Here is a 24502-nt window from a genome sequence, read left to right on the forward strand (position 1 = left end):
ATTAAAGAAAACATGTCCTTATAGACATCAGGTCTGGAATCTAATGCTCACCACAGTTAGATAAGACTGTAATGGTGCAGGTTTTCCTCAGAAACCAACAGTTCAGGTTCTGAAAGCCTCTCATGATATCAGGATCTAAACACATAAACAGGCTTTCAGAACAGTTGAATATACAGTCCTGAGTGCACTGAGCGTATTCATGAAGGTACAGTACTTAAATCAATCTACATGCATAATGTAGGACGTAGGAACATGTGGGAAGTGCAGAACATGTTGTACAGTAAAGGTGGTCAACATGCTACACACATGTATATATATTATATGCAATATATATTTGAATTTAACTAAATAAATCGGTCAGAGCCTCACATTGGGTAATATTCACTGTAAGAGTGATTTTGTTTCAACTGGCAACAAGTTATTTAACCCTTAATGATGCAGGGAGTAGCTTCTCATTTGTTAAAAGAAAACTCCAGTATAAAACTGACTTAAACTTGGGTGTAAAACAAATAATGTAAAACAAATAATGTAAAACAAACATGATAAAGAGTACTAACCTTTGTTTAAAGGTTAGGAAACAGCCAGTTTGTGAAGAAGTAGAAGTGAGCTGACTGATACTGATAACTACTTTTGGTACTTTTTGTCTGATGTTCTGGAGATGTTCTGAAACAGTCAATCTCTAGTACAGGGGTCGGTAATAGGCGGCCCATGGGCCAGATGTGGCCCGAAAGCGTGAAACATCTGGCCTGTGAGGTTGTTTGAAGTATAATGAACGATAATGATAAATAAAAAATAAAATGCTTCTCTGGTGAGCTTTTGTTTACATTCCTCCCCTGTCTCATTCTTGAGCTCCCTGTCTCCTTATAAGGGTGTTTTTTTCAGCAGTATTTATTGAAACACTTTATTGCAGACCCCTGCTCTAGAACATCACAGTTTGGTTCTTGGGTCTCAGATTTTTACACAGTCTTGTCCATTTCTCATATTGGCGGTTCCTGACTATAAAACTGAGAAAAGAACCTGAACGTTCTAGTCTGGCTCGGTACCTGGTTGTTGAGGAAGGCCTCAGCCTGCTTGGTGTCTCTGAGGAACAGCTGGTAGGCGTGAGATTGGGACAGGAGCTTCTGTCGGTTCTCCCACATCTTCTGCAGCTCGTTCCAGCCGGTGTCCAGCGCCTGCAGCCTCTGCCTGAGGAACATGTGCTGAGCGTCCGTCTGGCCCTGGGTCACCATCTCGCCCATGTCCCTCATCTTCTGGTAGTCCTCCTCGTAGTTACGGATCTCGTTCTTGATGCCCTCGTGTTGGGCCAGCAGCTTCTCGGCCTCGGCCAGCGTGTTGGGCTTGTCCTCGGAGGCCACGGCCGTCTGGGTGCGGGAGAGCCAGGCCTGGAAGTCGTCCAGCTCCCGGAGGAACTGCTGGAGCTTGCTGGCCTCGCCCAGGGACTCCTCGCGGGTGCGCAGGGTTCCCTTCATCTCCTCCCACACGTCTTTGATCTCGCCCAGCCGTCCTTTGATGCCGGAGGCTTTGTCTCCGTGCTCTTCAGAGAGGCGGTCGGCCTCTTTACCCAGGTCTCCCAGTTTGTCCTCGATTGCGACGAGGTCTCGCTCCATGCCGGTGAGCTTGCGCTGGAGGGCCATGACTCCGGCCAGGTCGTTCCCCAGGTCCTGCGTGGACTCGATGACCTTGGTCTTCTCGCGGATCCAGGACTTGGTCTCGTTGCACTCAAGGTAATAGTTCTGCACTCCAAGAGTCGAGTTCAGGGCTTCCTTCTTCCTGTCCACCAGATCACGGAACTGACTCCACCTGAACAAAGAGGTACGAGCTTTAGTGAGATGGTTTAACTTTATCACCTCTATCAGACCTCCTCTAATTCTGAATCTCTTTACTGCTAAAACTGAGACTTTGGTATTTATAGGTTTATGTTTGAGTAAAATGAACATTGTTGTTTTATTCTATAAACTAAAGACAACATTTCTCCCAAATTCTAAATAAAAATATTGTCATTTCACTCGGAGAAAAGCGCAGCGACTCAGTTCTGATACATCAGCTCACAGACGCAGCCTTGTGCTGATCCACATCACCCTAGGAGTGATGAGGGGAAATGGCGCCATCTACTGTACCCACCCAGAGAGAGCCAGTATCAGATTACCCATTAAAAGTAACTCAAATCTAAGAGCACAGTGTTGAATTACCTGGTGTTGAGTTTGTCCTGCTGGCCTTTGATCTCCTTCTCGCTGGGATGTCCACTGTGGATGAGCTGGCGAGCGATCTGATTCACCACGGCCACTCGAGAGGCCTGGCTGTTCATCTCCGGCTCCAGACTGTCAAACCTAAAGCACAAGTTTGAGAAATTCTACACATTTTCTGGAAAATCACTTATCCCACTCACCTGTGGAGTGCACGCCGACCTACACATAGATAAATATTATAACTACATTCTCTATCTTCACTTAGTTATATGAGCTTAATGCACATTAACAGCACACAAATAAAGCTACAAATTACAAAATCAATACTTAATGTTCCTACAAGTACACTTCCAGGAGGCAATTCACCGGAATATTGATTTCACCTGTGACCATCAGTATTTACAACCCCTCAGCACACAAACCCACACACACTCTTTACTGAGTATTATTTGGTTTATCCTTCTTTACAACGCATTATTTATTATCTAGGGATAATACAGTGTCTCACCTGTGCTGAATCACCTCCAGGTCCTCCAGCTTCTCAGGGATCTCCATGCTGTTCAGCCACTGCTCCTTCTCCACGATCCACAGCTCGCAGGCGTCGGCCTCGCTCAGCATCTTATAGAGCGCAAGCGCGTCCTGCAGCGCCTGCTTCCTCAGCCTGGTGAGCTCCGCCACCTCCTTATAGCGCTCCTCGATTCCCGCCAGCCGCCCGCTGACCTCGCCCGCCCGCGCCTGCTCCTCCGGCAGCGTCCTGGCCTGCTCGTGCAGCGCGTCCAGCACCGGCCGGTAGCTGCTGATCTCCTCCGCCACGTCCTTGTGCTTCTTCACCAGCGACTGCGCCGAGAACTCGTCGTGTCCCACGTCCGCGCTGGAGACGATGCGCAGGACGTCCAGCATCCAGGCGTCCATGTCGTCGGCGTCGGCCTGGAACTGGTGCAGGGCGCAGGCGTCCTGCAGGCGGGTCCTGCGGGCGGAGAACAGGCGCTCCAGGCTGGCCCACTGCTCCTGGACGTCGGAGATGCGCTGCCGGATCTTATCGGCACCGAAGTGACCGGCGGCCACCAGCTCCTCGCCCTGCTGCACCGTCTGCTGGAGGCGCCCGGCGCGCCCGCTGCGCTCATCCTCCAGCGCCTTGTGTTTACTGAGGAGACGCACCACCGCCGTCAGGTCCTTCCCGCAGTCCTCCGACGACAGGATCTGCTCCTTCTCCCGGATCCAGCCCTCCTCCTCTGCCATCTCCCAGAAGAACTTCCAGAGGCGGCGGGACTCCTCCAGCCGGCCGCGCCGCTCCGCCGCCAGCTGGGTCAGCTCCTGATAACAGAACTCCATGTGGGCCACGCGGTCCCGGATCACCTGCGGGTCGCAGGGCTTGTAGCCTGAACGGGAAAAAATGCATCACAAAAGAACTTTTTTTTTTGTTTTGAAGCTGCAAAACCACGATTAGCATTAAATAAAGAAAAAAAACACTGAATTTAATGTATCCAAACATTTGACTGGTACTGTATATCACAATGAATCATTTAAAAAGTATATAAACAGTATATAAACGCACCCTCACTGTCGTCAGCAAATTTCTGCGCGTTGGAATTGACGGATTTGACGCGGTCAGCCTGTATGGCGATATCCGCTTCCACCAGAGCGTGTTTCTGCAGCAGGTCCTCCACGCCCAGGAGATGCTTCCCATAATCCTGAGAGAGCAGCAGCATCTGCAAAGGAAATCAACATACTCTTCATCAGCTCACAGCTGTGAAATGATATACTCATATTATACTCAGATAATGCAATATTCCGGAGAAAGCAATTCACCGGAATACTGATTTCACCTGTGACCACCAGTATATATAACCCCTCAGCACACACACACACCCTTTATTGAGTATTGTTTGGTTTATTCTTTTATCCTTTACTATGTGTTATTTATTATTACCTCGATTCTGAATATAGGGCAGACAAAAAATCAGGGTAGACTGAAAAATGGTCAAAAACAAAGGCAATCAAAAGCTAGGAAAATAATGTGTTGTAAATCAGGTTAAACTGAACAATACTCAGCAAAGAATGTGTGTATACTGGTGGGCACAGGTGAAATCAATATTCTGGTGAATTGCCATTGAGAATATTAAATAGAAAATGCAATTTTAGGATTCTTTCCCTAATTACTGATCAAATCTATTTATCACCCAGCTCTAATTCACATACACAGATCATCTTAACCACTAAGCAACCATACAGCCCAATTGGATCAATCTACATATTATACATTATATTGTTAATTTATCTTATGGTAAATCGATAATGTAATTTTCACCACAGGCCAAAATACAGGTTAGCATTTTTACTATCTTGTTAAAGTGTCCTGTATCAAATCCACAGCCAGACTGACCTTCATCTCGTCCATCCAGTCCATGATGTAGAGCATCTCCTGGAAGACCCTCTGCAGACCCAGGTTCAGCTCCAGCCTCTGTCTGCGGGCTCTCAGCAGCTCCAGCAGGTAATCCCACAGCCGCAGGACGTTATCTTTACGAGCCGTGATTCTCTTAATGTCGTGATAGTTCTCCGCCTCCAGCTCTCCGGCCACGGCCACCACCACCTGCACACGCTCCTCGTACGCCGCGATGTCCGTCTCAATGGCCTCGTGCTTCTTCGTCGCCGCCTCCACCGCCTGCAGGTCGAAGCCGAAGTTATCCTGCGGGAGCGTCACAGAGATTAGAGGCAGGAACTTTTACAAATAATACATTTCGTGAGATTTATACAAATTTCAGAAAAGAATCAGTGACAATGTGAGGTTTATAAAATAATTCAGAATGTAATCACTGATTTTTTTTAGCTGTTATTGAACAATAAGTTGATTTGATCTTTATCACAGCTCAGCAGTGCCACAAACGTCCACTAGGGTTTGCTAAGAGCTAAATTATCATTGTTGTCCTGCAAAAAAAGAGAAACAAACCTTGCTTCTCCATTTTTGCAGCTTTATTTTTTTGCCATAATGTGAATTTGGCAGCTCTTCTTCACATTATATGAGAATTTCATGATGAATGGACCAATGGAAATGCTGCAAAATTACTGAATTAAATATCTGTACATTGATTTCCATTAAAAGTTAAAGATTTCCAGTTTTATCCTAAGAATGATAATGGTAAAATAAAGAAAAACCCTGATTTTAAGGTGTATTTAAAGGTATGAATAGTACTGTATGTATATATATATATATATATATATATATATATATATATATATATATATATATATATATATATATGTGTGTGTGTGTATGGTGTACCTGTGAGACGAGTCGCTGGTTCTCGCTCAGCCACGTTTCTCTCATGGCCGCCTTGCGGTCGAACCGGCGGGCGAGCTGCTCCAGCTTCTCCTGACGAATCAGCTCCGTCCTCAGAGCCAGCTCTCGCTCGTGCTCTGCTTTCTCCAACCTCTCCCACGCCTACACACACACACACACACACACAAACAATCAAACACAACCAATCAATCAAACAAAACCAACCATTGAAAAGTTACTTTATGTCAGTAATTCAGTTGTTGAAAATGTGAAACTCATATATTATATAGATGTATTACACACAGAGTGATCTATTTTACACTTTTATTTCAGATGACATGACTCTCCACACCATTATTTGGCAGTGTGGGCAGTGTGCCAAGTCCTGCTGGAAAATGAAATCTGCATCTCCATTTTCTGTGAAAACAGAACTGCACTGACTTTAGACTTGATAATAAAACACAGTGGATCAACACCAGCAGATGACAGACATGACTCTCCAAACCATCACTGATCATCAGTAAATTTTACATTTCATTTGGAAATCAAGGGAGCAGAATCTGGAGGAAGAGTGGAGAGACACACAGTCCAAACTGCTCGAGGTCTAGTGTGAAGTTTCCACCAATCAGTGATGGTTTAGAGAGACATGTCCATCATCTGCTGGTGTTGATCCACTGTGTTAAATCAAGTCCAAAGGCAGGATGTCATTTTCCAGCAGGACTTGGCACACTGCCCACACTGCCCAAAGTACCAACTGGTCTTGTTATATAATATTCTAATTTTCTGAGACACTGATTTTTGGGTTTTCATTGGCTGTATTAAAATAAAGTAACTTTTCAATGATATTCTAATTTTTTAACTTGCATATTAGTTTATGTTGTGCAGGTTTAGGAGATTGTGTTTGAATTATTCTATTATATTTGCGATGAAAGCATGACTCCTGGCTGCTCTCACCTTGTTGATGTCTGATATGAGTTTTCCCTCTCGAGGCATGTAGACCTTCTGATTGTTGGCTCGCATTTTGCTCTGAATGGTGAACAGGAGAACCTCCAGATTGCCTTTTTCTGTAAATCTGCAACAGAAAAAACAACAGATTTGAATTCCAATACAATATGTTCTTCTCTTACTAAGCATTGTGCAAGTGTAGCATTGTTTTATTGTTTTATTTTAGCAATAAAAATGTTATTCAGTCTTCGACTCAAAATAAGCCCAAAAAGTCACCAGTCGAGTTATTCTGATACTTGTGTCCAAATTAAAGCCACAAAATAAGTGATTTTTTCTTGATTTAAATCTTACTTCACACATTTTGAGACTTTCTGATTGAGGTTATTTTAAGAAATCTTACTAAGAAAAAATTGCTTACACAATGGCAGATTTTTTTTTTTGGTTTAATTTAGGAATGTACAAAGTATAAAGGGGACATATTATACCTCTATTTTAGCCCCTTATAGAATGAGCCATTTAAGGGTTCTGTTACTTTTATGCAAATAAGCTGTTGCTGGCCACGTCCCATGTTTATGCTGAGTTCATGCTTAACTGTGATAGAAGCACAAAACTCATTATTTATTAGTTTGTAAGTTCTTATATCTTCCTCATCTGCTGACTTGCCATGGACAATAGGTATAGATCCCTTCCTCAAAAGAAGTCTGCTGGCTAATCCTTCTGTGTACTGAGTTTTGAATAATATATCCCCTTTAATGATATCTGGCCCAGTGACTCCTATTCTATTATCAATACATCTCCTTCTACAGAGACTACAGAGATAAATGATGTTCTGAATGAAGACATGTTTACACTATACTGCTGGTACGTAACTCACTTGGGAGGTTTCTCCACGGTTCGGTAGGTGTTGAAGGCCTGGAGCTGCTGCTGAACTCCCACCAGAGAGTTGGCAAACTTGCGATTGTTGAGAATAATGATGGTCTGCTCAATCCACTCCAGCAGATCAGAGGCCAGAGACTCGTACTTCTCGATCATCTTCTCAGTTTCAATAGCATTATCCAGCACCTGAGAAACAAAAAATACAACAATAAACATATCTTATACATCATAAAACACTGATTTACAGTGATATATTTCCAGTGTTATCTTCATACTGTGACTGAATAACTGACTGACAGACTGTCTGACTGACTGATCATTTGACTGAAAGGCTATATGGCAAAGTGACTGGATGTTTGACTGACTGACTGACTGATAGTACATCTAGATGGTGGATAGAGTGTCTGACTGACCAACTGGCTGATTGAGTTTCCAACGAGCTGGTGATTGACTGACTTACTGACTGACTGTCTGCCTGACTAACTGACTGTCTGACTGACTGACTAACTGACTGACTGTCTGTCTGTGTGTCCGACTAACTTACTGTCTGTCCGGCTGACTGTCTGCCTGACTAACTGACTGTCTGACTGTCTGACTGACTTACTGACTGACTGCCTGCCTGCCTAACTGTCTGACTGACTGACCGTCTGACTGCCCAACTCTCTGACTGACAGACATTTCTCCAGCAATACTCACACTGTTTATGGTGCTTTGCATCAGTGACACTGTGTACGTATCTGTGCCACACATCTCTAATACGTAGCTATTGTTGGTTTATGTTGGGGGACATTTGGACCGTCTCACCTTTCCGATACGCTTCCCCTCCACCTTCAGAGCCTTCATCTTAGAGAAGTAGTGGTAGTAGGTGACAACGTAGGTGATGATTGACTTCTCATCAGGATGCTCCACACTGATATCTGAAATACACACAAAAGATTTTTTGATTTGTTTTTGTTTGATTTTTTTTCAAAACAAGCCTTTTAGGGGCTCTGTCACTTTTATGCAAAAAAAATGTTGACGGCCACGCCCCATGTTAATGCTGAGTGTTTAATTGGTAGTTCATTCTTAACTGCGATAGGAGCACAAAAATTATTATGTGAAAGTTCTTACATCTCCCTCATTTACTGACTCGCCATGGACAGTAGGTATAGATCCCTCCCTCAGACAGTCTCAGGGCTTATCCTGCTGACTTATTAGTATATAAATTAGAATATTTCATAAGAAAAATCGGTACTTTTGACAGTGTGATATTCTCATTTTTTGAGATGCACCTGTGTACAACATGAAACGTTCACACCATCAGTGTCCTGTAATCACACGCATCAGTAAAGTCCTCCAGACTAAACAGCCGGGCCCGGCTTCCTTATTTCTGCGCAGATATAAATGGAGGGAAGCGTAGCGAGGGCGATGTCTGAGGTGTGTCCACTGTTCAGCCTGAAGAACAATGATCCAGAGGCTTCTCACGCTCCGGCTCTTTGTTCCTCTCTCCACAGGTTTCTGAAGACTCCAGCTGAGCCCCATCAGAATCCATATTTACTGTAAAACTGAGTTATAACTCAGCTGTGCTGCATAAATCAAACCTCTATTAGAGAATGAGCTAATCATCCTCTCAGTAACAGCAGCTGCAGTCTTCATAACTGGATCTGTAAACCAGTAAACATCTGCAGGACCACGTCCAGGAAGTAGCTATTGTTTATACATTTGTTTATGTGGCTGTTTTAACACCTGAGACATATTCCTGAAGGTTTAGGACTGGATCAGTTGATTTTACTAAATTAAAAACCTCTGGAATATAATCAAGAGGAAGATGGATGATCACAAGCCATCAAACCACCAAACTGAACTGCTTGATTTTTTGCACCAGGAGTAAAGCAGCATAAAGTTATCCAAAAGCAGTGTGTAAGACTGGTGGAGGAGAACATGATGCCAAGATGCATAAAAAACTGTGATTAAAAAACAGGGTTATTCCACCAAATATTGATTTCTGAAACTTTATGAATATGAACTTGTTTTCTTTGCATTATTTGAGGTCTGAAAGTTCTGCATCTTTTTTGTTTTTTCAGCCATTTCTCATTTTCTGTAAATAAATGCTCTAAAATTAGAATATTTTTATTTGGACAAATAAATATAAAAAGCATTTTTAAATGATGATTTCATTAATTAAGAGAAAAAAAATATCCAAACCATCCTAGCCAAGTCAGTGCAGGTTTCTTTTCCCACAAAATCTTACAGCACTTCATGCTTCCCTCTGCTACTGACAACTTTTATAGAGATGCAGATTTCATTTTCCAGCAGGATTTGGCACACTGCCCACGCTGCCAACAGTACCAATTGGTCTTATATAATATTCAAATGTTCTGAGACACTGCTTTTTTGGTTTTCATTGGCTGTAAGCTTCATAATCATCAACAATAAAAGAAATAAACGCTTATAATAGATCACTCTGTGTTTAATACATCTATATAATATATAGGGTTTCACATTTTTCAGATGCACTAGTATAGTTTAGCCTCCATTTTGTGTGAAAAGAGTCCATTTTCTCACCCTCTGGAAACCTGTCACTGCTCTGTCCTACTTATAGATATAGGGCACAGTGAAGCCTCCAACACTGGGCCACGAGGAGCGGCGGAGTAACAGGGAACAATGTGCTGCTCTATTACTCCATATGCTCTTCAGAGCTCTATTTCTGGACCTACTGTCACAGTCGAGGAAGACGAGCTGATTAACTGACGCACTAGCTGTGAACTGTCAGTGGAAAAGATGAAGTAGATGAAAAGTTCCTGGATAGTACGGCTACAGTTCCAAAAAAAAGTTGGGGCGCTGTGTAAAATGTAGAAATATGTGAATTAAAACAGAACGCAATGAATGAAGTTTGTGGGAAAAGTTAGCGTTAATTCAGTTTTCCTCTCACTCAGTGTTACTACAGCCAGCTAGAGTAGATAAACAAGATGATTCTAATTTTTAGTACATTTATATCTCATTTTTCAGATCATATATTATATACAGGTGTTGGAGAATGAAACTGAAACACCGGGTTTTAGAGCACAATAATTGATTGTGGTGACGGACAGTTCTGGTGGAAACAGGAGAGTTGAGGTGCACATTGAATTCTGCGTGATTTGATCAGCCGTGGTTTTATGTTTTTTGGATACAGTCCGGGTTAGCACCCGAACATCCCTTTCAGACAGCTTCCTCTTACAGCGTCCACAGTTAATCCTGTTGGATGTGGTTGGTCCTTCTTGGTGGTATGCTGACGTTACCCTGGATACCGTGGCTCTTGATGCATCACAAAGACTTGCTGTCTTGGTCACAGATGCTCCAGCAAGACGTGCACCAACAATTTGTCCTCTTTTGAACTCTGGTGTGTCTCCCATAATGTTGTGTGCATTGTAATATTTAGAGCAGAACTGTGCTCTTACCCTGCTAATTGAACCTTCACACTCTGCTCTTACTGCTGCAATGTGCAATTAATGAAGATTGAACACCAGGCTGCTCCAATTTAGCCATAAAACCTAAAATCCCACACTAAAATGATGACAGGTGTTTCAGTTTCATTGTCCAACCCCTGTATCTAAGATGTGATGGATGTAAAGTACATTTTAGTGAACTCACCCTCTGGATCCAGGAGTTTGGTGAGGCCCAGGTGCTGCTCAGCCAGGTTAAAGGCGTTCTGCAGATTGTAGTGCGCATTCGATTTCTTCAGCTTATCAAAATCAATCAGATCAGGCCTGTAGAGATAAAAGTAAAGCTGAGTATAAAATCCAGATCTCTACATCACGGCATTCTGACTTCACTCTAAACTGAGTTTAAACAGAGTTCAGTACCTGTGTTTGTGAATAAGAGCGTTGAAGGCCATGCCGTCTCTCCAGCTGGTGGTGAAGTTGTGGATGTTGACGTTAGGATATCTGCAGTGAGACAGAATAAATAGATCACAGTTAGACCATGACTGTAGATAGAGCTGCACGATATATCGTTTAAGCATCGTCATCATGATGTGAGCATGCACGATAGTCACATTGCAGGAAGTGTGATGTCATTTAAAGCAATTAAATCAAACAGGTCATTTTGAATGCTTTGATTCTTGACACAAGTTACAGAAGTAGATACACAGCGCTGTCTCTGTGTCTGTGTGAGTGACAGGCTGCTGCTGCCTGAGAAGCACAAGAGGGAGTAAACAGGAGGTAACTGCAACATGGCCTCCATCCACATGGTTGGGCACGTGCTTGTAAATGTGTTGAGCATATGTTGAAAGCTGTACACCTTAGTCCAGCACAGTTTTGCAGCACAGATATTTCCAGTTACAGCTGAATTCACACTTTTAATCCCAAAAACACAGAAAAACACTCTTATTTATCTTTTAAAATGCCATTTAAATCCGTGATTAATGTTGTTTTGCTGTTTTCCTCGGGTTTTGAGTTGAGCTCGGCGCTGACTCAGCTCTTAATTGGTCCGGACACGAGACAGAGCATGGGTGGGGGCGGGGCTGGTGATGTCATGGGCCCGGCATTGTATGATATCATGATATATTCTCGTTTTTTTCCACCCGTTCTTTGGCTCCCGATCTCCAATTCACTATCCGGGGCAGTGGTAGTGTATTGGACAGTGACTCTAATGACACGGGTTCGATCCCGTGTGAGGAGTGGTGTGTTTATTTATTTATTTGTTTTTACTTTTTCTTGGGTTTACCTGCTTTGAGATCAACTGTTCTGCTGTAATTGGGTTCAACAACCCTCTGGGCTGGAGAGCTACTAGTCTGTAGCAGCACTTCATTCCATTACACTTCATTTTACAAAACAGATGTATTTTTTTGTGGCCATGTAATGGATTGGAAAATATCTGACTCACCCTGCAGTCTTCATCTGACACCACAGCAGCAGAGCGTCCTTAGCAGACTTCTTCTCCTTATTGTCCTCCGTCTCCACGCTAATGTCCTGAATCTGTTACACAGAGAAACATACAAATCTTATTCATTTAGACATAAAACTGTAATAAAGCCATTTACACTGCTTCACCAACACCTACCATCATATTAACCCCCCTCCCACACAATTAACCCTTACATTAATCCCCCCCCTCAATCCATTAATCCTGCAGTGATTAAACCACACACACATCCACAGCTTTAGGGAGGATTTACGCACTTTCTAATCCGCGCATACTAATTAACAGTGTAAATTTAATCCAGATTATCTGATCATGAATCAGACCCACCTACGAATCCTGAAAAAGAAGCTATGATAATTCACTGTATAAACACATAATATACAGCTCTGGAAAAAATAAGAGAGCACGTAAAAATGATGAGTTTCTTAGATTTTACCAAGTTTACGACCTGTTTTCTATAGTTTTACTATGTTTTTTATGATTTTCCCATGTTTACCATATTTTTAACATGTTTTTATGATTTTACCATGTTTTTATGGTTATACCAGTTTTTCATATTTTTATGCTTTTGTAGTTTTACCATGTTTATCATATATTTACCATGTTTTCATGGTTTTACCATGTTTACCATATTTTCATAATTTTACCACGTTTACCATATTTATTTCATGTTTTTATGATTTTAGCCTTTTTACCATAATTTTACCATGTTTTTTGTAGTTTTACCAAGTTTTTTTTAGCCGCTGCTCCTGACTCCCAGTCGCTGACTGAGTCAGATATCTAGCAGGCCAAATATTTGCAGATTGGTGAGCGTCTTTCAGTAGTTTATACAATGTGAGAGATCCCAGATTTGCCTTTAAGTTTTTGTCACCAGTTAATGAAAAACTATTGGCAATTTAAAAACTGGGCTAAATGGTGTAGTGTGAAGCTGGCATAAGGATGGAGCATCTGTTACATTACAGGTTATCAGGAAGTGAGGAAAAGAGGTCAGCTGACCTGGAAGCGCAGGATGATGGTCCAGATGAGGCCGAGGGTGAGGCGGTGGTTGCCGTCTACGATGTCGTGGGAGCCCATGTTCTCCAGGTGAACCCGCTGCTCCTTCAGGAACTGCAGGGCTTTATCCACATTCTCCAGACAGTGGATCCGCATTCGGCCTTTCGTCGGCTTCGGCTGTGGAACATAAAGAATACGTGTTATTAATATTATCTAATGATCTGTATTAGTGCTGGGCGGTGTGACCAAAAATGTATCTCACAGTATTTTTATTATTATTATTTATTTATTTATTTATATATATTTTTTTTTGCATTACTGTGCTTTAATATAGGTTTATGATTTACTGTACTGTTAGGAGTATATATAATAAAAAACACTAAGGCTTTAAATTAAATACACAAAATATATACACAATATATAAACTATTTACTCTGACAAAAACACTCATACAGTGAGGAACAGCAGCAGGAGCTCCTCAGAGCAGGACAGAGCGAGACGAGCGTTTGACTCCACAGAGCTGACCAACTGTCAACCGGTTGTGTCTCTAACAGTATGGCGGTATACGAAAAAAGCTTATACCAGAAGAACCAATATAATGGCAGCACTACTCTGTACACTCTTTCTATAAAAGATGGAACTGATGGAACAACTTTTTTTAAGTTGCTGTACTATACACCTGTCTGTGAGCTAAAGGTGAAAAGAACGTGGGCCAGGCAACAAGACAATGACCCTAAGCACACAAGTGTTACTAAAAAAGAATAGTTACAGAAGGTTAAGCCAAAGTCCTGATCTTAAAATCCTAAAGTATTACCTAAACCTTAAATCTAACCCTTAGGAATGGGCGGGGCTAAAAAATCCTCCTAAGCGATGTGCAGAACAAATCAAGAGTTTGCATAAATGTTTAAAATGGGGTCACACCAGATACTGAAGGCAAATGTAATATATAATATATTGGATCATTTAGTAAAATAAGTCTAATATTTTTGTCTTATTTGTTGGGTTACCCTTAACTACTTTTAGTACTGAAATTATTAAAAAAATAAGTTTTAGGCAATTTTATGTAGAAGAATAGAACCTTCTTAAAGGGTCACAGTATGAATCTTAATTCTGGAGATTCCCACTTTTAAACCCACTTTATTCCTAAAAGTTCAGCAGCCCAGATCCTCTCTGATCCGTTTTTATCTTCAGAAACAAACTAAAAGCTTCACTCCTCCCTCCAGAGTCTGATCAAGCTGCAGCATGAAGAGAAGATCTGATCTGATCAGAGCTGGAGATCTGCCTCCTGGCTCTCAGACTGTTCTTCTTGGCTCAGAGTTACAATTACACCATACGATCCAATCATATCTCCTTCATCATCCATCAATCAAACATCTCAATAAGCTTCACGCAGCTGCTTTCTACTGTTTCTTTATATTTACAAAACAAGAGATCTCTGTATTCACCAATCTCTGTCTTTAAAACGCAACAACTAGGGCTGGTTAATAATTTAATATCAACATTTATGACAATAGAATCGGTTTCAATATTGGTGATACAATTTTTAAGACACATTTTTGATTATTTATTATCACTCAATCTCGCCTAAAAATCAGATCTGTTAGCAAAGCAGCTGATCAGCTATTCTAGGCCCTCATTGAACCAGCAGCCATATACTGATATTGTGAAGTGCTATGATGAAACTGGCACTCATCAGGACTACCCCAGTTCTCAGAGTTATCAGCCTTAGATATAAAATGTGTGGGCGATATAGCCATTCTCGATCACAAAATTCATATTGATATTTGATAACAAACTACTGATAAGTCATTTTAGAAGTATAATACTACAACATAACAAATACTAAAGTTGAAATATGAAATAATAAACTAAACCAAAGCCTAATCTCATCTATGAATCAACTCTAAAACCTTATCCTAACTAAAAACCTTAACCTTAAACCTTAAATCTAAACTTAAACTATAACCTTAAATCTAACCCTAAAACATAACCCTAATACTTAAATCTGATCGTAATCCTACACATAACCTTAAACACAACCCTAAAACTTAAATTTAATCCTATACCTAAACCCTAAATCAAACGTTAAACATAACCCTAAAACTTCAATCTAATTCTAAACCCTAAATCTAACCATAAATATAAACCTTAAAAATAACCATAAACCTTAGGTCTAACCCTATACCTTAAATCTAATTCTAAACCTACATTTTATATCTAACCCTAAGTCTTAAATTGATCTATAAAACATAACCTAAATCTAACTTAAAATCTAACCCTTTACCTTAAATCTAAACCTAATCTTGAGATACAACCCTAAACCTAAAACTTAAATCTAACCCTAAAACTAGCCTTAAAATGTACACATTAGAGTTAGGGTTAGGGTTGATATGAGGGTTACATTCAATAGAGAATCATTTACCTCACCTTACAGTTCATTTAAAAGTTATTTGAACATCTATGAGGCGTCTATAAAGGATTATGTAAATGAAGTTCTATCTCTACTTCTTCTGCAGTTGAAACTGTGGTCAGATGTTTCTCACACTCTCAATTCTCTTAAGAAGCTTCAGGAACATGGATTCAGGCTTTTGGCTCCGTCCACTGGAAGTCACAAGGCCGGGCCGGAGTGAAACAGCCCATAATACTCCTTAATTGCACTGTGAATCAGAGCTTCATGTCCGGGTAGGTTAGAAAATCCTGAGCTCTGGAGTTTAGAGAAACTGAGTGGGACTCTTCATCACATCAAAACTGTGGATTAAACTCAGGAGCTTAAGCTCAGAGCTGAACAGCAGGAGAACCTGAAACACTCTACATTTACTGAGTCTCTGCCAAACACTGCAGGATACATCAGTACAGAAGAGTACGCAGTTTAAAAATTAGAATATAAGGCAGCAAAACATACAAAGATATAGAATAAGAAGACAAAATGATATGATAATTACTGAAGAAATACATATTAAATCCAAGTTCTAAAATGTAATAAAAATAAATGTTCATTTCTAAGCATCTACCAGTTATTAACAACAGTCTCTGAGATTTTTCCCACTCCTCCATGCAGAATTCTTTCACCCCACAGTATCTCAATAAGATTAAGATAAGATATGGGTACTGACTTGGACAATCACTATAAGGCAGCTAAATAAAAAGATCTGAATGGAACTGAACTGAAGCATTTCCTGGTTTATTAACTGTTTTGAGTGTTTTGGGTCATTGTCATGTTACATGGTCCGCCCATGCTTCAGGTTTTAAATGGACAGTTTCACATTTTCTTCTAGCTCCTCTTTATACAGTGAAGAATTCATACTGGATCCATGATAGAGAGTTTACCAGGTCCTGCTACAGAAAAGCAGTTTCAAGTGTGTCCGTTTCATCTGGCGTAAAACTATGAAACACATAATTTTAGAGAAAGAACATCATACTGAACGTAGTAAAACACGGTAGTGGTAGTGTGTGTGTGTGTGTGTGATGATCTGGGGCTGCTGGACAACTAGCTGTAATTGATGGAAGCAGGAATTCTGCTGTTTACCAGAAAATCCTGAAGGAGAATCAGGGTTCGTTCATCTGTTCCTTAGTGAAGTTCAAGCTCAGGTGTACTTGGGTTCTGCAGCAGGACAATGACCCAAAACACACAAACAAGTCCACGTCTGAATGGATCAATAAAACTAAATGAAGGTTTTGGAGGGTCTAATTAAAGTCTGGTTATCTTAAACAGGACTTTTATGCTGAAAAATCCTCCAGTGTGTCTGAATTAAAACAATTCTCTAAAGAAGAGTAAAACAAAATTCCTCCACAGAGATGTAAAAGACTTGTTGACAGTTATCGCAAAAAGGTGGCGCAACTAAATTATTAGGTATAGGGGGCAAACACTTTTAGATTTTTCCCATAAATAAATTAAATTGTCTTATTTAAAAACTGTTTTTTGTATTTACTCAGATTATTTTTGTCTGACATTAAACTTTGTTTGATAATCTGAAAAATGCACTTCACCTGTCTTAGAATTTCTATTCACCACAAAACTCCTGTAACTTAAACCCGCAGGGTCTTTTAGGAGCAGGTATCCGGATGCTGCTGAAACCTAATCCGATCCTAATCCTGAGACCAGTTCTATTACTTTCCTTACAACAGTTCAGCCCAGAAAATGACCCTGCAATTTAGAGTATTTTCTACAGGATGAACCGGATCTACCCAGGCCAACAGCAGGCTTATTCTAAAGTGGGGCTGCTTATAGAGCTGGGTAATACAGCAAAAATACAGTTTTACCACAATATTCATCACAGTATATTGACCTGCAGATAAAATAACACTATATTTAGGATGTTTTTACACCTGAAAATATGAACCAGAGTCTGAACTGAGCCTTTATGTGTTTGTTACATTGTTTTCTGTACATTTATTTCCGTTAGATTTGCTTTTTACACTGCAGTTAAGCGACTTTACTGTACCCTGTAGTCCTAACTTACGTGGGCGGAGTCTCTCTATACTTGATACTGATTGGTTTTTAGAACATTATCAGTTTGGCGAGCTGTTTTTCCAGGTGTTGTGTCAAATTCTGCCTCCCAGCCAGAATATGACTCAATCCTTCAAATGATTAGCATTAGCCGCTAACCGAGCTAAGCGTTAGCTCTTTTTCTTTGTTCAAAGATGAGTATATCTGACTGTAGTCTGTAGTCTGTTTTCTGTGTTAAAACAAACTATGTGTGACAAACCGCTAGCTAAAATCTTCCTGGCTTACAGGAACTCTCAGGGATCCTCAGCGGTTAGCCGCTAATGCTAATGTTGCTGCACCTAGCCTTAGTGCTGGAGAAGTTCTGGAAATCTAAGCTTACTGTATAAAATGTAGTTTTCAAGAGATAAATCTGTGTAGATTAACATCTAGCACTCGTTTGACTTTAAAGGAAAGTCTTTTTTTTAAGAATTACAGTTTTGTTTACTTAGCTTAGCTTTATTTTAGCTTTAATTAACCTACCTACCCACCACCACCCAGTGGTGAGACATGCCTCATTAGAAGGAAAACATGGCGACACCCCTGTTCCTTACTAGTGTTGCTTTTTATGCACCTTACAGTGCAAAAAACATGATTTGGACCTGGAAGTACTGTTCTACTCACCAGCTTCTCTCCAGACAGAACCTCCAGCAGCTTGATGAGCATCCGGCCGTCCCTGAGGTCCATGTAGAGGTCGGTGATGCGGCAGGAGACTCGCGCCAGGTGGGAGTTCACCCACTTAGTGAAGGTTTTCTTCTGCACCGCCTCGCGCTCATCTACCAGAAACAAGAGCAGAGTAAAGAGTTAAAAACCACGCCAGAAAAACACCAACCCACCTTCCAACCAGGTGGGTTTGCTGAGGCATTTATCTCAAGATGATGTGGTCAACATTTACATACGCATACACACACACACACACACACATACTGTACACACACTCATTCACACAGTCAGGAATGTTATGAGTTCTTTTACGACCTCTTTACTAAAAATAATCTCCATCAGCACAACTACATCCATCCTGTGTATACCCAGCATTCAATTCTTCCAGAGGGTGCGGGCATGTTTACCAAAACCACCAAACCAGCTCACATTGTTCACTATACTGTTCACACAAGCAACGCTACCGTCCAGAGCGAGCCGAGACAAAGCTCTACTATCTCCACCATTCATCACCATCACATTCAGACAAACAGATCCTCTGCTTCCAGCTATTGTTTGAGCTGGAAAAGCAAATTTATCTGATTTTTATGTGGTTTAATCTGAATTGCGTGAATTGAATCTGATCTGAGGTCACTGTACTCTTCACAGTTCAGTCGGTTGGTCTGGGATAGTGCTCTATTCTAAAAACTAAGGCTGCATCGATTAGTCGATATAATCTACAATGTCAATTATTATAAAAAAAGTTGTTGACTCCAAATGTTCATTGTCGATGAATCGTTAATATGTAGCACTACACAACAGCTTATTTTGTATAAAAGTGACCTTAAACAAAATGTTAAAAAAAAGAAAAACTATCAATAAGATACTGTATGTATTTAAAAATTCTATAAAACATATGAATCAATTTTAATATATTTCCCAGTGCTAAATAAATAAGTACAATATTTTATCTTATGCCTTAATTCATTATTATTTACAGCGACCGCAGAGAGTACTTCAGAGACCAGTAGTTCAGTGGTCTAAAGCAGGGCTAAACAGAAACACCTGAACACTTTTTTCTCAAAAAAAAAACAAACAGCTCACATATTATTATCTATTTATATTAGACACAACTAGACATTTAAAAAAAAAATAAAATGACATTTAAGCATTAAATTTGTATTAATCTTCAATCATGTCTTAACCACTATCAATTATCAATCATACTAATTTGAGACATTACTTTTTTTTACATCACTACCAATTAACAATGGTTATGACTGTCATACGTAGGTATTTGTGATCCTTATTACAGTTTAATAAAGTGCCCAGCTTCAGAACTATGAATGCCTGTAAGATCACATATTTTCATAAATCTACGAACAGATCCATAATCTACAGCACTACCACTCACCCACTCGCCCACCCACATGCCCACTCCCACTCTCTCACTCTCTCTCTCTCACACTCACACACAATGGTGCGCATCAGCGCCAACATCTCTGTAAAGCCTGTTGCCATAGAAATCTGAAGAGCTGATCTGCAGCATCCCTGCACAGGCTGGACCACCCAGCATCCCTCAGCGCATTAAACTGCATGGAGATATGGAGCTCCATTCAGTTTCTCTGTGTACTTTATACTACAGGACACCGCCCACAGGATGCCACCCACAGGACACTGCTGTTAGTGGACTATTCTCAGTGCAGCAGTGACACTAAAGTTTAAAAACTCCAGCAGCACTGCTGTAGCTGATTTACTCACTTATAATTATTAATAATTACAGTGAATGCTCATCTCTTGCACTGCACAGCAGCTTTTTTATCATTATTATAGTTAAATAAAGCCTTAATTAGACATTTGTAAATAATTCATTCTCTACTTATTAGGCTTATTTCTGTTATAAAAGCGTTATTGGTGCTTAATTAGTCTTAGTAATTAGTCTTATTATGTGGAAATGATCAATAATGGCTGTATTAGTTCTTATAGTGCTCAATAAGCATTAACTATTAGCTAATTCTACATGTTATTAGTGTTATTATAATTGGCAGCAGTTTGAGTTTATCTATGTGAGTTTGGTAAGGTTATGGCTGTGCTGGAGTTTATTAAGAGTTAATAAGGGGTTAATAAATCTCTAATAGACCAAGATGTGCACCATATTCCAAAGTGAGGTTCTGTTCATCACTAATTAGAGACTAAAAAGGACTGAATAAATATTTAATCAATCACATACACCTAATTAAGCACCCATAACACTTAAAGCACAGAATAAAGCCTAACAAATAGTGAATAAATCATTTACAAATGTCTAATTAATTCTTTATTAAGCAAATAATAAGGCATTAATAAGCGCCTAATTTGTGTTCCTTAAAATAAAGTTTTACCAAAAAACTATAATTTTATTTAACTTTTTTAATATATATTTTTCAACAATGTAATCAATACAAACAGTCACATTCCAGATACAGATACAGTGATTTTAAGAGGGGTGTGTCTCCTCTCTCTTCCACACTCAGCTCTACCTGTGACCTCTAACCTCCCGACTACGATACCCAGAATGCACCTCACACCTTACACAGCACTACCAGAAAGCTCATCACCTGTTACTGTCTCTCTGTGTATTTCCCCTTGACTGATTCTCGTTTATGGTATGTTTATCCTCTCTTGCTGCTGTTTGCCGGTGTTGACCCTGCTCATTTTGGCTACTCTCTGTATTCCTGCTTTATTAGTTTAAAGTATTAGAGTATTAGATTTGTATCTGAGCGTGTCTGAATCCTGTCCAGCCATGACACAGGTTTTTCCTCTACCTGTAGAGTTGTTGTTATTGGAGATATGAGGTTTGTGTACCCAGGTGTAGCGCTGAGTGATTAGTGATTAATGACCTCAGGCTTTGGCAACACTAACGTAATACAGCCATGCCAATACATTACACAGAGAGAGAGAGTGAGAGATAGAGAAAGGGAGAGAGAGATACAGAGAGAGAGAGAGAGAGAGAGGCGAGTGCAGTCAGTGTTGTGAAGAATGTAGTAGAGAGCTGCCAGTTTTCACAGGTAAGTGCTCCTCAGGTGAGTGATGATCATCTAAAACCAGCTTCTTCTCATTAATAAAAAAGGAAAAAGTCTTAATGCACAACACTTAATACACCACTTCTGACACCAATGTTTACATGTATACTACTAATTAAATACTGCTAATTATTAAGTGTTTTATGAAAAATCGACAGAGTATTGCAAAATATACCATTGTGATACTATTCTATATTGATATATTTTTTTATTTGATATGATCTCCAGACGTGTTTAAACTGCAGCATTAATTTGGTGATTAAAGCTGGTGTGATGGATTATGGGGGAATTATTCAGCGGGGAACAGTAGACGGGTAGAGTTAACGGAGTAAAGGATCATGTGACGCTAATAGCCCGGCTGATTCGCTGACCTGCAGTAAAGTGATTGCTCTGCTAAACCTGCTAATCAATACTGCTGATCAGACTGCAGCTATTTCAGACCTGTACTTAACTACACACACTCACACACACTCACACACACTCTCCGCTCTGCAGTGTGTATGAATGTGCACATTTTACGTTTTTCTATATACAGCTCTGTAAAATATAAAAAAATTCTTCAGATTTGTCCAATTTCTGTATTTTTATTATTTTCTTTTTTATATATATTTCAATTTTTCATAACATTTTCTGCCCAATTAAAAAATTCTATTAACTTTTTTATTTATTTTCTCCATACTGTCTTGTTATACACATTTTCTCTTTTTTAAATAATTTTCTGTTTTTTATACAATTCATAGTATATATAGTTGTTCCTTTAAAAATACTACAGTGTATTCTACTTTTGTTTATATTTTTCTATTTTACTTCTAAATATATTTTTCTTTTAAAGAAATTTATATCTGTTTTCTGTTTTATTTCCACACATTTTTCAGTTTAGATTTTTTTTTTACTTTTCACAAAATTCCTATCTTTCCTGTCTTCAGTTTTATTCATATATATATATATATATATATATATATATATATATATATATATATATATATATATATATATATATATTGTATTTTATTTCTAAATATTGTTTTTTTTATATAAAATATAAAAAAAACATTTTTTCAAAAATTCAAACATTTACGTTTTTTATCACAGTATTTCCCATCTACTTGTTTCTGCATGTAGCTAATAAAGTGTAATGTGATTTGGCTTTTTACCCTCTATAGTAATAGTGTATTATATAGTATATTAGCTGTAAGTCAGGCGTGTGTTATATGGGTGGATATGTGTGAGTGTTTGTACAGATTATGAGGAATTCCTGATGTTTAATCTCAGGATTTTATCATGTTTATGTGAAATGAGGAGGAAATAACAGGTTATAAGAGGTGAATTAGTTATGATTAGTATGAATAAGATAATAAATCTGATGATACGGATGAGTACAGTAGTGCTGGTGATCACATGATGCTTATTGAGACGCACCTCGGCGACACATATCTCGAGTTGTTGTGAGAAAACAGCCGTTTAATTATAACTCCCGTCTGGGTGAGTATACAGGGCCCCGCCCACCGCCAATCAAACGCTCAGAGCGGCTAACAAAAGCTCGTATCTCAACACGTCGTCAGATTTAACTACAGCTAACGTCCAAAACCAAACGTCAGGTCATATTATTAGATCCTTAATGTAGACAAGAGGGTGAGGAAGACGTGCTGTACTACATGTCCATACCAATGTGAACTGAATATACAGAATTTACCTCAGAAGTGCTAATCTAATCATATATTTACCTCATTATAGCTATTATGATTATAATTTATCTCACTAATAGGATTCTAGTAAATAATTTATATCAGCAGTGATATTCTAATTATACATTTACTGTATCTCGGCAGTGCTATTCTAATCATAGATTTACCTCAGCAGTGCTATTCTAATCATAAATTTATCTCATTAGAACTATTCGAATCAAAAAGGGAAATCAGTGACAATTCCCACCCCTACGTGTTGTTATGTGTTGTTAATGTATGGAAACATCGGAAAAATGACAAAAAAGAAGGACTTAAACCAGGTATGAAAGTAGTTAATAGTATGTCTGATTTGTGTATAGCATGCATAATCTCAACCATCACCATAATCAGTATCATTTAAACATCATCAAAACTCATCAAGAACATCAAGAAGGCATATTGCAATTGCTGCGTTATTGGTTGAACAATCCAGTTCAGATCCAGTTCATTATTATTGCAACCAATCAGACTCTTCAGCTGAACAATAATAGTTAATACTGATTAATAGTTCTGAACTCAAGACACCAGCATGGAAAAATCCAGCAGTTCCATCACTTCCTGTGGCATCCGAGGACACGGCGCGAGGGCAAACACTCCTAACTCCACTTACTGCAGTGAATCAGGGCCAGCCAATCACAGGCAGGTGTGGAAATCTCATAATAGCAGCACTGTAGAGACACGGGGGTTATGAGAACAGTCTGAAGAACACGACTTTCATCAGATACTGAGTACTGAATAAACACAATACTGCTAAAATATCACCCAAACAATAAACCCAGCCCTGAAATCAGCAGCAGAGATTACAGCACGGATAAAGAATGCTCACCCTGGAGCGGGAGAGTTTATTAGCAGCTAAAAGCTCTGAAGGACACGCCCACCTGACTCTACAGCCCGGCTGCTTTTATACATTTCACATGAAAACACTTTCTCTCAGATCTTATCTCCATCTTTCCTCAGACTTGAAAGTGAAACGCTTTTTAATGGCTCTAAATTGTAACGCTTGCGTAAACATTTCTAGAGAAAGTCTTTAACAGGAAAGGTACTGAACCTTTGCATGACACCGAACAGCCAGAACATTAAAACCACCTGTCTAATACACGTAATTACATTATTTTACATTATTTAATACTTATTACACAGCTATTATTATTATCATTATTTGAGTGGCACTGATTAGTATTAGTATAATCACGAATTTACCTCAGTAGTGCTATTCTAATCATAAATCCACCTCAGCAGTGCTATTGCAATCACACAATTACCTCAGTAGTGCTATTCTAACCGCACATTTACCTCAGCAGTGATTTTCTAATCATACATTTACTGTATCTCAGCAGTGCTATTGTAATTACACATTTACCTCAGCAGTGGTATTCTAATCATGAATTTACCTCAGCAATGCTATTCTAATCACACCTTTACTTCAGTAG

General features: G+C 39.6%; 1 protein-coding gene across 3 annotated transcripts in view; it reads right to left on the reverse strand.

Moving 5' to 3' along the window:
- Positions 1–24502, reverse strand: part of LOC103033421 (spectrin beta chain, non-erythrocytic 1) — a 95488-nt gene that overhangs the window by 24476 nt on the left and 46510 nt on the right. For all 3 annotated transcript variants that reach the window (XM_049472152.1, XM_022682085.2, XM_022682084.2), the window contains 14 exons: positions 18269–18420; positions 13165–13338; positions 12130–12221; positions 11109–11189; positions 10897–11012; positions 8089–8201; positions 7283–7470; positions 6418–6535; positions 5467–5625; positions 4570–4872; positions 3742–3895; positions 2695–3565; positions 2190–2327; positions 1044–1800 (listed from right to left, as the gene is read on the reverse strand). In XM_049472152.1, coding sequence (XP_049328109.1) covers positions 1044–1800; positions 2190–2327; positions 2695–3565; positions 3742–3895; positions 4570–4872; positions 5467–5625; positions 6418–6535; positions 7283–7470; positions 8089–8201; positions 10897–11012; positions 11109–11189; positions 12130–12221; positions 13165–13338; positions 18269–18420 — 3416 coding nt within the window. The remainder of the gene's footprint in view (positions 1–1043; positions 1801–2189; positions 2328–2694; positions 3566–3741; positions 3896–4569; positions 4873–5466; positions 5626–6417; positions 6536–7282; positions 7471–8088; positions 8202–10896; positions 11013–11108; positions 11190–12129; positions 12222–13164; positions 13339–18268; positions 18421–24502) is intronic.

The sequence above is a fragment of the Astyanax mexicanus genome, chromosome 25, assembly GCF_023375975.1.
Source record: "Astyanax mexicanus isolate ESR-SI-001 chromosome 25, AstMex3_surface, whole genome shotgun sequence".
NCBI classification, from domain to species: domain Eukaryota; kingdom Metazoa; phylum Chordata; class Actinopteri; order Characiformes; family Acestrorhamphidae; genus Astyanax; species Astyanax mexicanus.